General features: G+C 39.9%; 1 protein-coding gene across 20 annotated transcripts in view; it reads left to right on the top strand.

Annotated features, from left to right (window-relative positions):
* The window catches only part of ICA1 (islet cell autoantigen 1), a 151,283-nt gene that overhangs the window by 105,245 nt on the left and 24,466 nt on the right, over nt 1–21,572 (top strand). For 18 of the 20 annotated variants that reach the window (XM_045494910.1, XM_045494907.1, XM_045494893.1 and 15 more), the window contains 4 exons: nt 4,555–4,680; nt 5,686–5,784; nt 18,137–18,234; nt 20,249–20,301. In XM_045494910.1, the coding sequence (XP_045350866.1) occupies nt 4,555–4,680; nt 5,686–5,784; nt 18,137–18,234; nt 20,249–20,301 (376 nt within the window). The remainder of the gene's footprint in view (nt 1–4,554; nt 4,681–5,685; nt 5,785–18,136; nt 18,235–20,248; nt 20,302–21,572) is intronic. The other 2 variants (XM_045494911.1, XM_045494904.1) reach the window with 1 other exon arrangement.

Raw genomic sequence — 21,572 nt, 5'->3', positions numbered from 1 at the left:
AAAGAAAACACTTAGAAAAAAATTTAAAAACCGCTCTCAAATTATTTGGTCATGGAGTAATATGAAGACCTTTCCCACTGGATGGGGAAGTTGGATTGAAGTAAGAGGATGAATAGCTTTGGCTTCACCATATGTAGTTCAAGTTGGGGCTGAGAGGTAGAATTTCAGGTTAGGAGAAATTAAGCACAGAGAAGTGCCCTGTAGTTTTGGCACTCCAAGACATTGCTCCTTTCTCTGGTAAATTGAATCTCTGCAGCCTGGGGAGGGCAGGACTCACACTGAAGGGAGTTTAATATGCATGATCATTTCCTAGAGCTTAGAGAATAAGAGGAGAAAGGTGGGGCAATAGCAATAAAGTTAAGAAAGAAACAAAGGGTACATTTATATGGCTGAAGATATATTTTTTTAAAAACCTTGCAAACCACCCGAGCTCCTCAAGATGTTTATGTAATTGAATATAATTTATCTGGGATTGAAAGGAATAATAATCAAAACATTTTTCACTTAAGTGTGTCTGGAGGCATATGAAATTAGACTCTTGATAGTGGCCTCTGCTTGGAGTGTGTCCTCAGTGCTTTGTCCTCAGACTGCAGCAGACTGGAAATGTGTTTTAGAGAGTAGGCATGGAGCACAAAATATTAAATGAACTTTACCATATTCAGAATGCCCAACAGGGTAACATCCTCCTTGTTTGGCAGGGAAAGGACTCAACATTTGGAAACTCAGCAGTGCATTAAGTATTTTAATAATCATTGTTGACACACAAAGCATATGGCCTTTCAGAACTCACTGGGTCAAGTGTTGAAGTCTTCTTCTAGGTTTCTAAAATTACTTTACAAAATTTAAACAAAATAAATTAGGGAACATTTCAGAGCATATTAATTCATGAGCTTTGTGTTATAAGCAGCTGAAGTTTTCTCTTAGGTCAAAAAAAATATCTACATGAAGGAAAAAGCAAAATCCACAGCCTCACAAAAAATTAATTTGAATTTCATGAGAAGATGTAGAACCTCTCCATTAGCAGGCCAGTCTTGTGGATACCTTGTATTTACTGTTTACTCCTGTGTATGCTTTAAGACCAACGTCAGATATCTCCCCCTATCTCAGGAGCCTTTATTGTCTGCCTGCTTATCATTTATGTCAGTTATCTGTGGCCACAATAATGCAGTGAAATAAGCAATGCTATCATTCAGTGTCTTAAGACAATAAGCTTTTCTTATTGTTCACAAATCTGTGGATTAGGGCAGTTCTGGTCTCTGCTAATCTCACTCCTGAGTCTGTGGTTAGCTGTGGGGTAGGGAGGGCTTCTGCTGATCATGGCTGACCTCCCTCTCCTGTCTGCAGGTTAGCTGGCCAAAGGCTTATCTGCTGGGACAACTGGACTGTCCTCCTGTGTCTCGTGCATGCACAAGGCTCTCACATCCCTCCAGCTGGCTAGCCTAGGCATGTTCTCAGGTTGGCCTGGGTATATTCTCAAGGCCATCTCAGAGAAGCAAAAAGGTGGAAACATGCCAGCACTTTTTTTTCCCAAGCTTCCAGTTTCATCACATTTGTTAACATCTCACTGGGCAAAGCAAGTCACGTGCCAAGCCCCGAGTCAGAGCGGGAGCAGCCCACTATGACTTTGTTGTTAAAGGGCAAAGGGTGGGGATATCGGGGGGAGACCAGTATTTGGGGCTTCTTTTTTTCTTTTTTTTTTTTTTAAGTTTATTTATTTTGAGAGAGAGAGGCAGGGGTGGGGGGGCAGAGAGAGAGGGAGATAGAATTTCAAGCAGGTTCTGCACTGTCAGTGTAAAGTACGATGTGGGGCTCAAAACTCATGAGATTATGACCAGAGCTGAAGCCAAGAATTGAACACTTAACCGACTGAGCCACCAAGGCACCCCCAATATGGCTTTTTGACCTCAACCTACTCTCCTGCTCCACACCACCCTCAGCATTAATCATTCCCTTATCTGTACTACCTCTGTGTTGTACTCTTCTCTACCTTTGACTTTTCCCACTGTATTATTTTTTTTTAATTTTTTTAACGTTTATTTATTTTTGAGACAGAGAGAGACAGAGCATGAACAGGGGAGGGTCAGAGAGAGAGGAAGACACAGAATCCAAAGCAGGCTCCAGGCTCTGAGCTGTCAGCACAGAGCCCGACGCGGGGCTCGAACTCACGGACCGTGAGATCATGACCTGAGCTGAAGTCGGACGCTTAACCGACTGAGCCCCCCAGGGCCCCCCCCCCATTGTATTATAATTGTTAATTTGTCTTCTCTAAAAAAAACTAGAGGGTCCTTATGCCTAAGTGCATTCATTTGTAAGTATTTATTCACTCATTGCCATGAATCTTCCTCCTTTACAGATGCCCCAGTGCCTAGCACTGGTCCTGACACATAATGGGTACTCACCAAATATGTGTGGAATGAATGCAGATGTGAAAGCTCATACCCATATTAATCTCCTTCCCCGTCAGAAGAAAAGGGTGAAGACAGATGCCTCCCAGGATCCCAGTTGTGGAGGGCTTGCCTGCCAGAGCAGCTGGTGAACCAGTGGGGGGCTTGCAGTGAGCACTTCAGCTACTGTGAAACATCTTTCTCTTCATACTTTCTCATACCTTCCCTGTAGAACTTGGGTGTTCCTTTTGCAGTCTCCTTATGCCTCTCAAAGGAAGGTAGGAAATCACTACTTTGAACTAATTCTAACTTTATTTTATAGTCAGTGCTCCCAAGTACCTTTGCCTAGAGTTTCTCCACTCTACAGTGGGGAATGATTAAGCTCCAGGATTTGTTTAAGCTCATGGTGTGGTCACTTTGAGAGGAGCTAGCTGGCTTCTTCTATTCTCTGGTTTTCCAGCCCTATAGTCCAAAAATACAGAGGAATTCTTAGGGAAAGTTTTATACAGCTATCTAGAACAGAAGACCCTATTCACATAGGGTATTAATTCTGTCAATATGTTGTTAAATGTACTGCCTCATTGTTTTCCAATTCCATATAATCTACAGGGAAAACTAGGGTTTTTCCTAGAGTCAAATTTTGAGCTTCTTGATTTTCCAGTGACTAGTGTAAGTTGCTTGAGAGGCAGAATAGCATGGCTTTGGAGTCAGGCAGGCTAATCTAGAACGGCAGCCTTGCTCATTAGTTACTTCCCCAGATGAATCCTCTTAATCCTTAGCAGTCAGAAAGGGTAATAACAGAGGCTAAGAGAGAATAGCTGGCATGTGGTGAGTGAATTGTATTAATTGTGAATTGTAGCTATTGTTAAATTGCCTCAATGGTCAAATTGTTACAAATGGTAACAATTGTATTGATTGTTGCTATTATTATATAATGCCCTATAATCTTATAAACTATGATTATAAGTAGAATTATCAGTGGTAAAAATTAATGTTTTATATCAAATAATCTTTATGGTTATTTTTGTTAAAAAATAAAATCATTTCTAAAATAACAACCTTAAAGGTTATACTTTAAAATAATAACTTAAGTACTTTACCTTTTAAATAGCCTAGAAAATTTCTTCATTCAGTCACCAAATATGTATTCGGCACCTGCTTTGGGCCAGGTCACCAGGTACCAATCATGTAATGGTGATCAAGTCAGACATCATCCTTGCTTCCTGGTATCCTGTGATGGAAGAACTATCACTAGTGAGTCAGCATTACTCCCATAATGCAGTTAGCTATCTGGTGTCTACAACTGCATCAGTTACCTGAGATAAAGTGATATTTGGCAAGCTTTCCCTGGTTAAAATATAACCTTCCTCCTTCAGGTTGGAGGAAGGAGAAATTTTGACCTCACCATTTGTAAAGTAGCTGTATTATTTTTTAAAACCTTCTATTTTATTATCAAATTATGTGTAGAATAAACATTTCCAAATCTTTCCCTGACCTCATTCCCATTTTGAAATACCATATGGCTCAGGGACAGAGGCAGAATTGCTTACATACATACTCAGTAATAAAAACTTGAAAGTTTATCATTTTTTTAGATTATGTTACAATCCCCTTATGTGGTATCCTAGGTTGGATCTTGGAACAAAAAAAAACAAAAAGGACATTGATGGAAAAGCTAGTTAGATCTGAATAACATCTATTGTTTAGTAGGATCGTGTCCATGTTGATTTCTTATTTTTAACAAATGAACTGTGTTATGTAAGATGTTAACATTAGGGAAGGTGAGTGAAAAATATTTGGGGAAGTGAGCTTCAAAGACCTACAGGAAAATGGTAATGTGGCAAAGGTTGTCCCTTTACCCCACTGCATGTTTCCAGATGTCTCTCCACCACAGTCACTTTGTGAATGCTTTGAGAGGAGAGGAGTTTAAATTTTGACTGAGAAAAATATAACTAGGATGGTAAATTTGCTGTAAAATCATCATATGCAGTGCTGTTGTTGAGATCCTTTGCAGGTAAAGAATGGATGCTGTAGGATCTTCTCGCCTGCTTGGAACTTCCAAAGGTGTTTTCTTACGTGAAAGAGATAAGCCCACTCTTGGCTTTCCTCACTGGCAAAGTTTAACTACTTAAGAGTCTGAGTGGCTCAAAGATTCCCTTTTACTTTCTAGGTACAAACACAAGTACGCCTTGCCAAAAAAAGCTTTGACAAATTGAAGATGGATGTGTGTCAAAAAGTGGATCTTCTTGGAGCAAGCAGATGCAATCTGTTGTCTCATATGCTAGCAACATACCAGGTAATGAAGTGATGTTAGTTACAATGAACCAAGAATGCTATGAGGCTTAGGGGACAGAAAAATGGTGTCTGAGCTAAAAGTATGCTTCGGGCATTATGAAGTTCTAAATGTCTTGCTCATAATTTACTTTCCACACCTGTCCCTTCTAGTGGACTACAGTGTAATCAAAATAAATATTAGCTGTTTCCTGCACATACACCATTTCTCACTTCCCTGATTTTACGTAGATGGTTCCTACCGCCTGAGTGCCTTTCCGCCCATTTGTACCTTTCCATATTCCACTGTGTGTAATGTACCTCCTCTTATTTCTCTCCGTGTTGTTGCCTAGAGTTCTCCTGGCACGGTCACTGACTCATCAGGTTGTCATAATTTAATGGACTTATTTTTGTCTCCTCCTAGCTTCTGAGCTCCTTCAGCATAGTACTTGTATCCAACAACAGTGGTATTAGACACCAGCTGAGTGTGGGAGGCCAAACTCTAGGTGTTGTAGGGAATATAAAAATTAATAAGATCAAATTCCCTGTCCTCAAGGAACTTGAAGTTTCAAAAGGAAATCAAAGATAGTACGTATAGTGTGACGATATTTTTTGTACTTCAAGGAGAGAACAGGAAGTGCTAAGTGAAATAAGTTCAACAAGATCCAATGAGGGTTTGAAGAGGGACAAATTGAATCAGTGGAAGGATCACAAAAGTAGATTGTTAACAATTAGCCCTGGGTTTTGGAGGATAGATCACATGGGACAAGTACAGAGATTGGAGAGGCTAATGTCCCAAATAGTGGAGCACCATTAGTCATGGCAGCAGTATTTGGGGGTACTGGGAAGCATTTAGTTTGGCTGAAAAACAAGATTTAAAGAGGGGCATAATGGAAACAAGCCTGCAGAGATGAGTTGGAATCATATTTTGGAGGGTCTTGAAAGCCAGAGATGGGCACACTTCTCTGGGGCCTCTGTGGCTAAAACTGCACATTCAGAACGTTAATAGCTGTACTGTCTTTCCTTACAGACCACTCTGCTTCATTTTTGGGAGAAAACTTCTCACACTATGGCAGCCATCCATGAGAGCTTCAAAGGTTACCAACCATATGAATTCACTACGTTAAAGGTATGAAAGCTAAGAGAGGCTGTTAGAAAAACTTAGCAAAAGTAATGTTTACATCACAGACAGTGTCTGACCATTGGCAGCAATCATCATTATTCCAACAGACTCCCAAAGTCCAAGAGATAACTGTGCCCCGTAGTATAGTCCTTTACTGCATCAATAAGTCACAACAGTACAAAAACACAGCTTGAACCTTGGGGTACATGTTACTGGGAGATGAATTGTGGGGACTGCTTTAAATGACTTGTTTGGTGCTGTTAAAGGAAAGATTGTACAAGTCTAGTATACTCCATTACTTTTTAATTTTTCAAAGATGTTCCCTTGCAAAGTATTTTTCTTTCCTCTCTTATTTCTGACACATGTCATTTTATTCTGTGAGTACCATTCTGTACAGAATTAAATTTTCCCATAAGACTTACAGGAATATTTTCCATTCAAAAAAGCAACATTAAACTCAGTGATTTCTCAACTCAAAAGGGATATATGCAAAATGTCTGATTCTCAGTATTACAGCTGAGTGTGGGATCATTTTGGTTGATGAGAGAGAATGCATGTCAAGAAGGAAGTGATTTGGGTTCCAAAAGGATTTTAAGAAGGAGAAAACACCAGATTCTTTGTTGCCAGGTCATATCTTTGAAAGGAAAAGACCAGGAAAGAACTAGTTAAAGTTCACCTTGAAATTACCTTCCTGTTAATTTTTCAGGCAATTTGTAAATGACTTATCATCTTGCTTAAGAAAACATTAAAAAGCTTTTTTTTTTTTTTTTGCTTTAAAATACCTTTGATTCTGAAATGTTTATAATGTCACTGCGTCTACAAAAGTATTAAGACAGAAACCTTTAAGACCCTGGCCCTTTAAATGAAGGTTCCCAAGAGGAACCCAAGACAGTCCACTCACCTTGAGAGGCACCTGGCCTGACTCCAGACAGGACACCTGGCCAATGAAGTTTCTGCACAATACTCCTGTCAGCTGGTCATTTGTTCATTTATTGGTACTTGGTGACATGCTGCATGGTAACCAGATTCAGAATGTGCCCATTTTTATTCTGTCAGGTGGACTCTAAGCCCTTGAGGGGAGGGACATTTCATTCCTCCCATAACCTCCTTTGTCTAGCTAAATGTTCTGCGTCCAATGAACCCGAAGCCTTTCTTAGCACATTGGCGATGTTACCATTGCTGCATTCCTGCCCCACCATTTACTACCACGTTCAGCACCTTAGAAAGCTGCTGTCCTGACTGAGTCAGATCGATTAAAATTATTACAACTCACACTCTTCACATTTCTTATAGAGGCCTGAACAGAATCCTACAGTTTCTTCTTTAGTAAGGCAGAGAGACTTTCAGGCTTTAGGGTATGTATGTGCATCAGATTTTATTTCATAATAAGTTTGTCTTTGTAAGACAGTTGTGCACAAATCAGCTAGGTGGAAGATGGAATGATGCTTATCCCAAATGCGATTTAAAAGAAGTTCAGGTTTGAGTTAATTGCATATAAAGTACAATATGAAACTGATGCCACAAACATGGATTCCTTTCTGGCCTCCTCTGCTGAGGAGAAGATGACTCTTTAATTGTTGCCATGATATTTATCCTGCAGAGAGGATCAAGCTGATTATGTTAGAGGATTTCTGGGCAGGGAATTTAGTGGAAGTTTGATGGCGATGGTTCGGGACATAATTACAAATATTTTGGGCACATGACTATCCATTGCCTTTTACATCCCTAGAGTCATCCTTAAATTATGGTTTAAGTAGCAGTTTATGGTTTAATTAGAATATAAACTCAGTAGAAATAATGTATCTGTTAAGGTATAATATAATTATAGTAATATTAAGAATGTTAAGTGTCCAGCAATCAACCAAATAAACTAGGCTCTTACTACTTTTCTAGAATGCTATTCATCTAGGCTTTTCAGAGATGCTATATTAGAATCCCAAGCTAGTTGCTAATTATTTTATTTATATGGACTCAAACCTATGTAATAGAATCCTGTTATCACACAGCTCATTATTGCATACACAGAGGCATGTTACCTATCATATTGTATGTCACAGAACATGAAAATGAAAACCACTAATAGCGTATGTATTACCATCAAGCATGAAGATATTACATGACTTACCAACCCTCTTGCACTCATATATATTTTTAAAAACATGCCTTGTATTTAAAAGATTTGCGGGAGGGGGGGTACCTGGATGGCTCAGTAAGTTGAGTATCTGACTCTTGATTTAGGCTCAGGTCATGATCCCAGGGTCCTGGGATTGAGCTCAGCACTCAGCGTGCAGCCTGCTTAGTTTCTCTCTCTCTTCTCCTCTGGCCTTCTCCTCTGCCCGTGCTCGCTTGCTCTCTCTCTCTCTCTCTCTCTCTCAAATAAAAAAAATAGATTCTTTCTTTCTCTCCCTCTATCTCTACCCCTCCCGTTCATGCTGTCTCTCTCTCTCTCAAAAAAATAAAAATTATAAAAAATTACTAAAAAAGGTGGACACCTGGTGGCTCAGTTGGTTAAGCATCTGACTCTTGATTTTGGCTCAGGTCATGATCTGACAGTTCCTAAGTTCAAGCCCTGGGTTGGGCTCTGCCGGTGCAGAGCCTGCTTGGGATTCTTTCTCTCTCTCCTTCTCATTGTCCCTGTCCCTCCCCTGCTTGTCATGCACTCTCTTTCTCTCTTTCTCAAAATAAATAAACATTAAAAAAATTATAAAAATAAATAGCTAAATTAATAAATAAATAATTTTGATTTGATTAAGTCATTTTCAATGTATGTAATTTTCTTCTGAATGACACTATATTGATAATGGATTATTTTGGAATTTAAATAAATATTTTCATGTTTTATTTGTTCTCTGGATTTACCTAAGCAAATAGCCCCTGAAATGCCTTTTGGGACTCTGGCTGGAAGGAAAACATTGTCTTTGGAGAGGTTTGCCAAGCTCTGTTAATGAAAAGCAACCCATTTGTTTTCTTTGCTGCAGGGTGTATTCTGAGTGTTGGTAATTGTGCCACTGCAGCTGTATTTCCTGACTGTTAGTTTTATGCTTGATGAAGGATGATAATTAATGTGTTAAACACTCGATGCATCCTGTTTGGAGGGAAGAGTCTTTTGCTGCAGAATTACAGGGATATAACTCATGCCCCAGAAGTTTATTTCTAATGAAGTTTTCCCTAGAAAATATGTATATTTCTTTCCCAATATAATTTTATTATAAAACTGAATTGAATCTCCACCTCATATCCCAGTGACTATTTTGACATTTCGTGAATATTTTGTGGTAATTTTTTATGTGTCAACTATTGCTTTTTTATTCAGGCCTGATACGGTTCTATTAATTCTACTTTTATTGACATAATCCTTCATCATTCATTTTATAATTAATAGATTTTTGCAACATTTTAACTTTATGGAGGATTTAGCATTGAAATTTAATGTTACAAAAAATTTTTTTATGTTACAAATTTTTTTAATCTAATTGCAACAAGGCTCAAATTTAAAGTGGAGAGAACATCTTTTAAGTGGTTTCCAGTAAAAGAAGCAATGCACTAATCTTGTATTTTTAAACAATACATACTTACTGTTTCATTAAAATGCTACTACACATAGGTATTTTGTATGGGTTATTAATATGTTAATTTTTTTAGAGAAAGTGTGTGCATTGGGGAATGGCGGAGGGAAAGAGAGAATCTCAAGCAGGCTCCATACCCAGCTCTAAGCCTGACACGGGGCTGTATCTCAGGAACCAAGAGATCATGACCTGAGTCAAAATCGAGAGTCTAAAGCATAACCAACTGAGCCACCCAGGTGCCCCTAATATGTTAATTGTATACGGATTCCAAATCATCTGAGAATGTCTTTCACATGGTAGAAATTATCAAGTCGTGGAGATAGGAATGGAATATTTCTAGCCACATCTCAAAAGCACTGTCACTTTTTTTAGAGAAAGTAATTTAGACTATGAGCTTAAAGCATTTTTTTAAGGTAAATGAAATGCTCTCTATCGGAAAACAGTGACCAGTCTTAAATTACCACCCCTCAGAAATGGTCATGTTTACTTTATTCTTCCAGGATGTCCTTTACTTACACATTGCCGCATAGATCTTCAGAGAAAGCAAAACAAAAACAAAACAAAAGCAAAAAACAAAAACAAACAAACAAACAAAACCCCTCAGGAGTCACGTGGCTTTTTCCTGGAAACTCTAAAACTCAGTGGTCTCTTCTTCCCTCACTATCATGTGGGTTGAGTCAGATGTTTTTACAGAGAAGTGAGCACTGGAGACCCTTTGAAGTAGACACACCATTGGGAGCTGGTTGAGGGGAAGGCATGACCTTCTGCATTTGTATTTTAAAAGAGATCAGAGTGCCTATATTTAATGAAAATGGCCAGTACTAAACATATTCCTATCATGTCCCCCATTCTAGTGCTTTTGGCAGGAAAGCCAGATTTTTTACTCTGGATGCATGATTATGTAAGATCACAGGCCCTGTGCCAGCCAGACCTGACTTTAACTTGGGCTCTGTCACTTTCTGGCTGTTTTGGGGTGCTGCTGGTGGGCGGTGAGGGTGGCAGCCACGGTGGGGGTAACGGGGATGGATTTATCGAGAATTCTCTCATGGATCCAGAAGACAGCCATTGGCAGTATCGATACACACGGGTTTGTTGAGCTTGCCAGGCTCTATAGCCTAGCTTAAGTTCCTTTCTTACTGTTTGCCCCCTAGATGATTAGTTTTGCTGTGAGTTTCGAAGGCGAGGCTGTGAAGGGCCGTGGGATAGGTCTCACAGACCTCACCCAAGATAACCCTCCCTGACTCCCACAGATGGCTCTGGCAGTTCCATTCCCAAACCTGTGCTTCAGGCCTACAGGCCCTGGTCTGGGCTTATAGAACTCCCAAAGGGATACAAGAGGGCAGGGCAGGCCTACAAGCAAGGAAGGCAGGGAGGTTTCCCACCCGGCAACAAGGCTAATTCTGAAAAAATGCAATTTGGCTTTGCAACTGGCTTTTACCCTGTGCCAGGATTTTAAGGAAACCCGAATTTGAAAACCTAACTCTGGGCATGTTCAAAAATAACCATTGAAACAGATGTGCCAATGTTCCCTCTTTTCTCTCCTGGGGTCTAGGACTTAACACTGTTATATGGAACATCATTCTGGAGACTAAAATGTTTTTAGCTTTCACAATTCAAAAAACATCTTTCTCTAAATTTTGTTTTTCTCAAATTCGTATGCCTAACAGCCTTCTTCCACCCACCTCCACATTTCTCAGTTAATCACTTGAACATTTACCGACAAGCCACACGGCTCTGTAGTTACTTGCTTTGAAAATAAAGCCATAATAGTTTTTATGAAAATTGGGTAAATATCTCTGCAATGCTATTTTAGTTGCCAGTCCCAACATGGCAATTATTCATGGCGAGCATCCAGAATATCCTTGTAGACTTTCAAGTTTTCTCTCGGTGTCATTACTTTACACAGCCTTTAGCAGCGTGATTTTTTCCCCCAAGCTGCTCCAGGCCAGATCATTGCAAAACTGAGAAGCATCCAAGTCCCTGGGAGAAGAGGAGTTAGGGGGCTGACCATGGCACCACTGAAGTTTGAGGTGGACAAACCGACAGGTGGCTGATCATCAGTTCATCCATCCCTTGTGATGACTGGTGTTTGTTCCTCCAGGCAGCTGGTAGCTCAGGCTCTCCTCATAACAGGTTCCACTCCATCCCCTGCTTCGTCTCATTCCATTACTTTTCTTCGAGGGGAAAGGAAAAATATTATCATTGTGTGGGCAGTTACTTAATGCCAGGAACTCTGCTAAACGTGAGGTGAAGTAGCATCTCAGAGAATTTGTCATGCTCTGCGTGACTCTAATGTGCCGAGGTTGGGTATCATAATTAATAATACAGTTAAGTTCGGCACTGACATATAGAAAGGGCATATATTTTAGTTAATCCTCAAAATAACCTTGAGTAGTTGGGTCTACTTGTTTTTTTCCCCGTGTTTCAAATGAGGAAACTGAAGTTCAGAAAGGTCTAGTCATCTGCCCAAGGCTACATGCTCCATATGCAGTAGCTGTGGAAACAGGGATGCTCATGCTTTTCCCACTCTGCTATAAGTCATTTCTTCCAGGTGGTACTTCGGGCCCTGAGGCAGGAGGGCAAGAGAAAGCACAAGTGCCACCTTTAAAAACTATAGTTGTAAACTTTTTGTTAAAAGTAACACTTTGAGGGGTGCCTGGGTGGCTCAGTCAGTTAAGAGTCTGTCTTCAGCTCAGGTCTCCATCTCACAGCTCATGAGTTCAAGCCCTCCATTGGGCTCTGTGCCAACAGCTCAGAGCCTGGAGCCTGCTTGGGATTCTGTGTCTCCCTCTCTGCCCCTCCCCAACTCGTGCTCTGTCTCTCAAAAATAAATAAACATTAAAAAAATTTTTTAAAGTAGCCCTTTGAAATGTTTGCACATAGGTGAAAAACATCATCTATATCAGTCTATCCCTCAGATACCTAGGAATTTAGGACACTTGCTTTAGAGTTTGGAAGGAAGTGTTCTTGATCTAGTTGGTGCTACATATGAAGGAGTTCAGCAAATGTTCTTGACTTGGCTATTCGGTACCATTTCTTGACTAGTTGTAGAATTTTGAAGGCCTGGATTCAAATATTGTTCCTACCTGTTAATGGTTGAATGGTCTTAAGTATGAGTCTCCATTTCCATATCAGGAAACCGGGAATACAGTGTGTTTATCTGGGTTTTGTGAGATGTGTAAAACATGGACTGCAATACCTAACATAAGATGAACCTTTAAGACATCTAATTCCTTTCAAACCTTTAAAAACTGTTGATAAGAGGGGCACCTGGGTGGCTCAGTTGGTTGAGTTTCCGACTCTTGATTTTGGCTCAGGTAATGATCCCAGGATCATGGGATCAAGCCTCACGTGGAGCTCTGCACTGAGTGTGGAGCCTGCTTAGGAGTCTTTCTCTCTCTCTTTTCCTCAGCCCTTCTTCCCCACTCTCTTTAGAGAGAGGGAGAGAGAGAGACTCTCTTTAAAAAAAAAGTTTAAAGAACAAGTTTATATGTCTTATTTATGATTATGTTTGTTTTTCTCTAACTTTACTTTTTATTCTACACTACAATTCAAGAGTACCTTCTGATCCTAGATTAATAGTGCTCCTTACATAGTATCTTTATAGATTTATAACTGCATGAGTGGGGGGCCACATGTGCTAAAATCCATGAATTGTATGGCTGTACACATCATCATGCCTCTGCTTTTTATTCCTCATGTGGTACCAATTATATAAACACAAACATACACACAACCGAGTTCACCATCTTTTAACCATGCCTCCCTATTTTCAGCACTTTTATTTCCTTTTATAGACAATTATTTGGCACCTTCATATGCATACAGTATAATTAATGGGAAGTAGCCTAAGAAAATTAAATGTCATAATTAAAGATTAGAGAAAATGTTACTCAGTTGTCAAGGCTAAACTTAAACTTAGGTCATTATATTAGGGTTGGCTGCTAGCCTTTTGTCTGTGAAATTTGTTTTGCTGAGTAGTTTTGCTTTCGTTCAGATGAATGTTGCTGTTGCTTTTATTTTCCTAATACAGGAAGTAGTAACTCCCATTATTATATTAAGCTGTTTCCTTTCTAAGACACTTTTGCAAGCTCGGTCTGCGCATTTCCTCTGTCACGCTGATCTTATATATTGTGTGTGTGTGCTTCCTGAAACCATTTAAGCATTGATGGAAACTATTAGCATGTCAGTGCAGCCTTTTAAACAGAGAAAGGTTACTAGTATAAAAACATTTTTTCTTCTGTACGAAACCTTTCAGTCTTGTATGATGCTGTTTTGCTGCTAATACAAAGTGATCTTCATGAACAATTTTAATGAAGAACCTAGTGGGTTTGGGGTTTAGAAACAGAATGCTTTGACGTTTCATTTCTGGACATGGATTTGAATGTGGCTTCCATCAGCCGCTGATTCAAAATAGTTCCATCTGATGGCTGCCTTGTCTCTACAGTCAGCCAAGGCCTCTTGGCTGAGCAGGTGTTCATGTCACACAGAAAATGCTGTCACCTCTGACTTTTACAGATGCTGCAAGGTTAAGTGTTTTCAGCTGAGTTGCAGGCTTTAAAATACCATAAAGAATCCCCTCCACCCCAGCCCCCACTTGGACCTTTTCATCAAACTTTGGTGAAAGCAGTGGTTCTCCAAGTAAAATATCCTATATCTGACAGTCACACCCAGGAACTAATGTTGAGAGAGGAAGGGGACGTGATTTGTCCTCCATGTTGTTTCAGAGTTCCTCTGAGTTTCTTGATTGTCTTCATTGTTTACCATCTTTGTAAGAAACAAGTTCCATACCTGTTGTGGTTTTTTTCCTTGCTGTTTAGAGGAGTGTTTAGCTCAGTTTAATCTAAAACTCTCTTGCTTCAAAAGATGCCCCTTGAAGACGTCCTAAAATTGACTGTGGTGATGGTTGCACAACTCTTTGTCTATACTGAAAACCATTGAAGTATACACTCTAGGTGGGTAAATTCTATGGTACATGAATTATATCTCAATAAAGCTGATAGATTCCCTACACAAGATTCCCCTTAGCTCAAAATGCTAATATTTAATAAATAAACCCAGGTGCTTGGTATTAATTTTGCTTGTGGTTTCATAAACCTTTTTCTAATTATTCCCCTGAGGCTTTAAGAGCTCTAATTTTTTCAGTTTAACCTTATGTACATGAATTTATCAAACAACAAGTACATATTTAGTACCTCTCTTGAGTGGCAACAGCCAAATCCTTATAAGGACAATGGTAATAGCAGGAAGAGACGAGCAATTGTAACAGGAATTATTAATAATAAAGTAGCAATTGGAACTGTAGCCATTCTGTTGGTGAAGCACAATAGTGACTTAACTGTGATTGTGGTGACAGGGAGCCAACAATTGAGTCCCTGCTAATGGCCCAACAGGGAAGGGGTTGAAAAGAAGGAAGGAGTGGTTTACATTACAAAGGGATTGTCTTAGAACTGCCCAAGTGTGGTTATGAGGGGAGGTGGTCTAGAGACAGAAAGGATGATAACCATGGAGCTGTCAAGGGCATCTCAGGGGCTTAGGCAAGCGCTGTGGCAGCTAGACGCAGCTGGCTGAGAGCAGACAAGTCCTGGCCCTGCCTAGTGCTGATTGAGAAAAAGGAAATGCAATGAGAAGATAATTGAGCAAACCAGGAGGCCTGGACAAGCCTCACAGAATTGAAAAGTGCATTTTGGGGCCATCAGAAGCTTAGCTGGAAATACTCCTGGCTTCATGTTGACCAGGATTGGACTACTCTTTGGGGAATAAAACTGCTGGAAGGGTGTGTGTGTGTGTGTGTGTGTGTGTGTGTGTGTGTGTGTGTGAATAAAATGCTGTGATTGGCAGATCTATTGAAAAGAGTAAGTCTTTGACATCTGTTGAACTCCTCCTTGTGGTTGTACATTTCTGAAATATACACACACACTGCACCCATGTGCCTAGCTTTTACCAGATGCTTTGGGGTATGTGATTAAAAAAAGAAGACCTACACTATAGTCCATATTCCAATTACCTCATTTGTTCCAATAATGTCCCTTATAGCATTTCCCCCTCCAACTGATAATCATGGATTCCATTTAGTTGTCATACATTGGAGAAACATAGAGGGCAAAAGAATATGATGAAACTAATGGGGCATAGTGTTAAATATTGATGAATGTGGGTAAAGGAATGTTCTCCCTGTGAGACCGCTGCTGACCTCTTTATCTTGATCTCATAAGACCTGTCCTCTTGCCCACTACACTACAATCCCAGTGGATTCTTTTTGTTCCTCCAACAAGCCAAGCTATTACTACCTTAAGCCTTTGCATTCAAGCCTCTCCTTCTTGAGTTATGCAAGGATGGCTCCTTCATGTCATTTGACTCTCAGCTAAAATGTCACTTCCACAAGAGAACATTCTTACTAACTGAGGTAGTGATCCAATCACTTTTTATCCCCCTTTTTAATTCCCTGCCTAGACTCATCACTAACTGATAATTCTCTCTGTCTTCTTCACCAGTGTATCCCCTGCACCCAAAACAGCATCTGGTCATGGTAAATACTCTGAAACTATTTGTTGACTGAGTATACTAATCTAAATGTCCAGAAATAGTCATTAAAAATGATGGTTGGGGCGCCTGGGTGGCTCAGTCGGTTAACCGTCTGTGAGTTCAAGCCCCGCGTCGGGCTCTGTGCTGACAGCTCAGAGCCTGGAGCCTGTTTCAGATTCTGTGTCTCCCTCTCTCTCTGACCCTTCCCCGTTCATGCTCTGTCTCTCTCTGTCTCAAAAGTAAATAAATGTTAAAAAAAAAAATGATGGTAATGCCTTAAGGATGTCCTTTATGCAAGAAGATGTTTCAGAACTCTAAGCATAGGACATATATTCAATTAGAAAACCTTGGCCCTATGTTAGAAAAATGGTGAATGAATGTATATTTATATATAATTTAATATTGAATGTTTAGGATATATAAAATCTTTTTTATATTCTCTAATGAAGAATGTTTCTCATTATGAAATACCTACACATATTGCTTAAGAATACATCTATATACATGATTCTGATTATAAAAGTAGTATGAGTATGAAAAACCAGAAAGGAAATATATGAAAATATTAACTATTTTGGGGAGGAGAATGGAATTATGAGTAACTTGTCTTTTTTTTAATTCTCCAAGCATTCTACATGTGGTTCTATTATTTTTCTAACTTAAAAAATATTTTTTAAGAGAAAACATAATACAGAATAGATATAATCAAATATGAATAAGACTATAAATGCACCTTGAAGATGGAAGGACTTTCTTGAATTTGACTTGCTTAGTGAATGAAGTTTTACAGAAAAGGCAGTAATTGATCTGGGCTTTGCAAAAACTTATAGGACTCTTGAGGGTAGACAAATAGGTAGAGAGAGATTTTTTTGGGTAAAGCAACAGAATGAACAAAGATAGGAAGGGAGCAATTAGTACATACGAGGCGATGAGAAAGACATAGGTGAATGGAAAGCTCCCATTTGGGAGCCACTGGGAAGCAATGTGGGAGAGTAAGATAAAATCACATTTTAGAAGATCTTTAAAATCAGGCAGAGAGGTTTAGACTAGAAGTGGAAAGAAGTGGGGGACTACTGTGGGTACTTGAGAAAAACAGTAACCTGATTGCCTACGTATTTTAGGGAAAATTTTCCATATAGGGAGTGAGAGTGCTGGCAGGTAGGAGTGGAACACCCGTGTTCACCTGGCGCCCACAGCAGGCACCACCATCCATCACAGCTGGGCTTCGCAGAGACTGCCTCCACACCATCTCCATCCAGCCTGCAGTCAGAGACCATGAATCCATCAGAGCTGGTGTAGGAAACATGCTTGCCGCCTTCTGTGTGTGGGTCACACTAGAGAAGAGAAAGGTGGGAAGGGGAAAGAGGAGGAGACAGGAAGCCCCAAAGGACAGGTTTTAAAAGTTCTAAGAATATAAGCAGGATAAGTATCTTGAGATGCTTCATGTGTGTTTATAGGTTTGTGGTTTAATTAGGGCCACAAGTAGAGATCTTTTTGTATAACTCATTATTCAGTTGTTATGGGAGTGTTTTGCTTTTTCTGGTGTACAGTTTCTAGGCACTGGATTTTTTTGAAAGTGTTTCCTTATACATTTAATGAGACTTGAGAACAACAACTCCAAGAAATAGTGCGCCATCAGAAGATCCCCACCCATCTTTTAATCGACAAAGATGTGGATGCACTTGCTCTGTCCACTTGTGGGAGTAAACTTGTTGGAATATGTTAAGCTGCTAATTTTTTTTCTTAAAAAAAGGTTTTGTTTTCTCTTATTTTTAAAAGCTGTTTTTAGATCACAAAATTGCAAACAAAATTAAAAATAAAATGAAATTTTCTCATCTTTGGGGGAGAAAAGCTTCTACTCTGTCAGTGTGTGGGCTGCTAGCAGAACAGAATGTTTATCTTTGCTGCATGTTAAAGATGGAAAATAAAGTTAGCAATAGCCAAAAGGCCTTCTTTTGAATAACTTATCGTGAAAGGGAAAGCATAAATCTAGTGGCGAAACGACTCTCCATTATAGGCTAGTATTTTGTGGATGGGTCTGAGAACATATAAAATTTCATGTCTGTCTACTGGGTAGGTTCAGGGTAACCCCCAAACCTTGAATTCAAGGTTTGCTTTCTGGACCAGAGGTTGTTGAGTTTTTTACTGATCTTTCTCTCTCTCTCTCTCTCTCTCTCTCTCTCTCTCTCTCTCTCTGTCTCTCTGTCTCTCTCTCTCTCTCTCTCTCTCTCTCTCTCTCTCTTTTCCTTTTCATTATCGTGTTCAAGAGCTTACAAGACCCTATGAAAAAGCTGATTGAGAAAGAAGAAAGGAAGAAGGTCACCCAGCAGGAAAGTTCAGAGGCCACGGTGGAGGAGCCGAGTCAGTAAGTTATGGCTACTTCTCTTGGCAGAATCTTTCTTCCCACAGGCAAGGGCAGTACAGTCCTCGCTGGCCAAGTCTGCTGGGGTCTCAAACACAGGGCAATTGCTTTACTTCCTCCTTTCTCTGAGTTGATGTATTAGAATGAAGGCCAAACTTGTCCTGCACATATTCCCACTAGACCAGGACTCTTCCCAATAAGAGACTCACTTCTGGGGTCTTAGAAGGAGCACACTTGTGAGGATTTGACTGGGACAAGCAAAGGCACACATTTCCAGTGCTCTCTGGCTCTCTGGGGGCCTCAGCCTCAGCCTCAGCTTCCTGCTCTCTCAGGCTTCTGGACCCAATCTGGTCCTTTTGTTACCATCATTTACAAAATCCTGTCCCAGATAGGAAATCCCCTGGCTTTTCTCTCATAGAAGGAAATAACCTATGAAATTGTCTCTTAAGACATATAGTACTAAAGTGTTACCCTACAGAAGCACCGGGTTCTGACATTTTGTTTTCTAAGGTTCAGAACTTCTGCTTTTTTCCTCTGTGAAGCAGAGAGCAGCTTTGAGTGCAGGAAGTGAGTGCTGCATCTTCAGTTCTTGCCACTTTGCAAAGAAGACACCTCTAGTTATTTTACATACTGAGACAAACTTTTCCACTTACCTGGAGCATGATGTGTCCTAATCTCACTCCGCAAGGAGGTTTCAGTGTGAATCTGTGTCCTTTCCTATTCAGGTGCCAGAGCACGCAAGGACAGGGTTAATCCTAAACTGGCTGACCTAGGAAAGAGAAGTAGATTATCTTACCTCTATTTGTGATTCTTTTTCCACACACAAAAAATTTACATGATAATTGAGTGATAAAACTCGCTTATGTTTTTACTGTGTTTCTAAATAGACTTTTAAGTATATATTTTTGTCACACAGAGGTATTTGCTGCCAATGTTAGCCTTTTTAATTTTAAAGCAAAAACTAGAAAATTCCTATGGTATAGAGCAAAGACAACTTTTCACTGTAGAATATGATCTGAATCTAGTACAATTGACTATTGTAGGGAGCAGTTTAACCTATTCCTGGTAATAATAGTAATGCTAAATACCCTTTAAGTGAATACCTACTATGTACGAATCCCAATGTCAGGTGCTTTATTTATGTTATCTCTACCCATTCTCATGCCAACCCTTGGTGTTATCAATGCCGGCATTTCCCTGTTGTGTAAATGGTGGAAGCAAGGCTCAAAAGAAGTTAAGAGACTGCCCACAGCCTGTGGTGTAGTAAGAGGCAAGGCCTGGAATGTGTTCTGGTTACCTTTTTTTCACCATATATGTTACCACGATCAAAACGAAGCGTTAGCCTTTACTCAGAAAGGAACTACCCACGATTGTCTTGATTAGTTTTTGTTAACTTCAGATTTCTCCATTAGTTTAGTACTTCATTTTTAAAAGCCAAAAGGTATAATCCAGTAACTATAATAGAGGTAAATGTGCTTTAAAGGGAGGTTCAGAAGCACCAGCTGAATCTCAAGTTGGTGATACATCTCAGCTGTGATCTTCCCCATGTACAGTAAGAGTCGAGTAGTGACAGTCTTCTGGAGAATGATCTTGCTTTCAGCCTTAGATAATTTAAGCTAACCTCCTGAGGTATCCTCTCCTGTAACACCAGGAGTCAGAAGAAACCGCTGGTTGGCCGTAAGTTTTTTAACTATTTTTTAAAAGCGATAAATGTGAAATATCTTAGCTGTACCTACCAACTACCCACCTAGATATTTACAGGACATATGACTTATGATGAAACCAGATTCAGCTATTCAGATGCTATGAACCAGCCTTAGGACAGGAAAAATCCAGCAAATTTATTTCTTCTTAAAAAAATGAATAGCATATAAATGACTATACATTCACCTTTCATGTGTGCGTGCACATATCTGTGTGTTATAAGTGTAGTAATATTGTACAGAAAAACTGGCTGTATCATAAATATAAAATTTTCAGGACTAGATTGCTAAACTTTTTCTTTTTTAATTTTAAGGTTAATTTCATTAGAGGATGAAAACCAACGCAAGGAATCCTCTAGTTTTAAGAGTAAGTTTTGATTTTTATTTAGAATTCCTTCTGAAATAGTACTGCTCAGCAACCAGTTCATTTCCTTTTTTGGCAGACTCTTCCTTTCTTCTTTTCCAATTGAGAAAATTGTATTTTAATTTGCTTTTTATCATTTCAGTTTTAAATTTTCAAATATCAGTGATGCCGACCATATAGCATTATTGAGAAAGGTTTTATATTGTGAACCAGAAAATAGCATCATTAGGCACTTCAGCAAAAGCCTGTCAGAGGAGCATCCAAAATTGAGAATTAGCAGCTATTTCTCTGACAACAGATGATAACATTTCTGTTATTGCCATTACTCATTCTAACTGCCATTTGGGCTGTAAAGATAGTTTTAATAAGATTACATGATCAGATTGGGTGAGTTGGTTTTCATTGTGTTGTGGGGTGGGTTGGTCTTTGTTGGGAACAGATGGGGAGAGCTCAGACATGGTTTTTCCAGGTGATTCCTGGGTCTGTTCTGTCATGAGTAACCCCAGCTCCCTCGGGTATACCGACCCTCAGATAGTTGGAAAAGTGATCAGAGCGTTGGTAGATGATGCGATGTGCTGTGAAAGGTTTGACAGCTATTCCTGTCTCCTGCCATTACTGCCAGTTTTCACTGGTTCTTCTCATAAAGGAGTGGAGGGTCCAGTAAAATGTGATGGGACTAAGGTGATATAACGCTGAGCTTTTCACTGGTACTAGAATCCTCTGAGATGCAGGGGAAAGCTTTACAGGTGATATGGAGAGAACTGAACTTACCCTAACCCTGTGTTCAGCCTGGCCCTCTTGGGGGGCATATCCACCTCTGCTCACTCCACCCTTCATTCTGGCAGCCCTTCCGGGAGATAGGAGGGGGAAGTAGACCCTGAAACTTTCTTTCTCTGCCTTTCTTTTACCCTTGACCTTCCTTCTGTCTTTCCTCCTTCTTTTCCAACCTTTTGCTTCACCTGCTTTATTTATTCTCCTCCCACGTTACTGGTTCATTTGCTTTTCTCACACCTGCCTTTCAGCAGAAAACAAAACAAAACAAAACAAAACCCTCTCACCTTTCTGCCTTTCTAACTCAGCTTCATGTCATCCTTTCATGTGTTCACACCTTCACTTACTCACATACTCATTCATGTTTTCAACAGATATTTATTGGGCGCTGTCTGTGTGGCAGGCAGGCATGGTACTAGGCTCTGGGCACACAGTAGTACACAGACAGATCCAGACCCTTCCCAGGATGGGGCTCATGGTCAAAAGGGGAAGCAGGTGATAAT

This window comes from Leopardus geoffroyi, chromosome A2 (genome assembly GCF_018350155.1).
Source record: "Leopardus geoffroyi isolate Oge1 chromosome A2, O.geoffroyi_Oge1_pat1.0, whole genome shotgun sequence".
NCBI classification, from domain to species: Eukaryota; Metazoa; Chordata; class Mammalia; order Carnivora; family Felidae; genus Leopardus; species Leopardus geoffroyi.
Note: the sequence above shows the minus strand (reverse complement) of the source record. Positions and strands in the feature narration are given on the sequence as shown.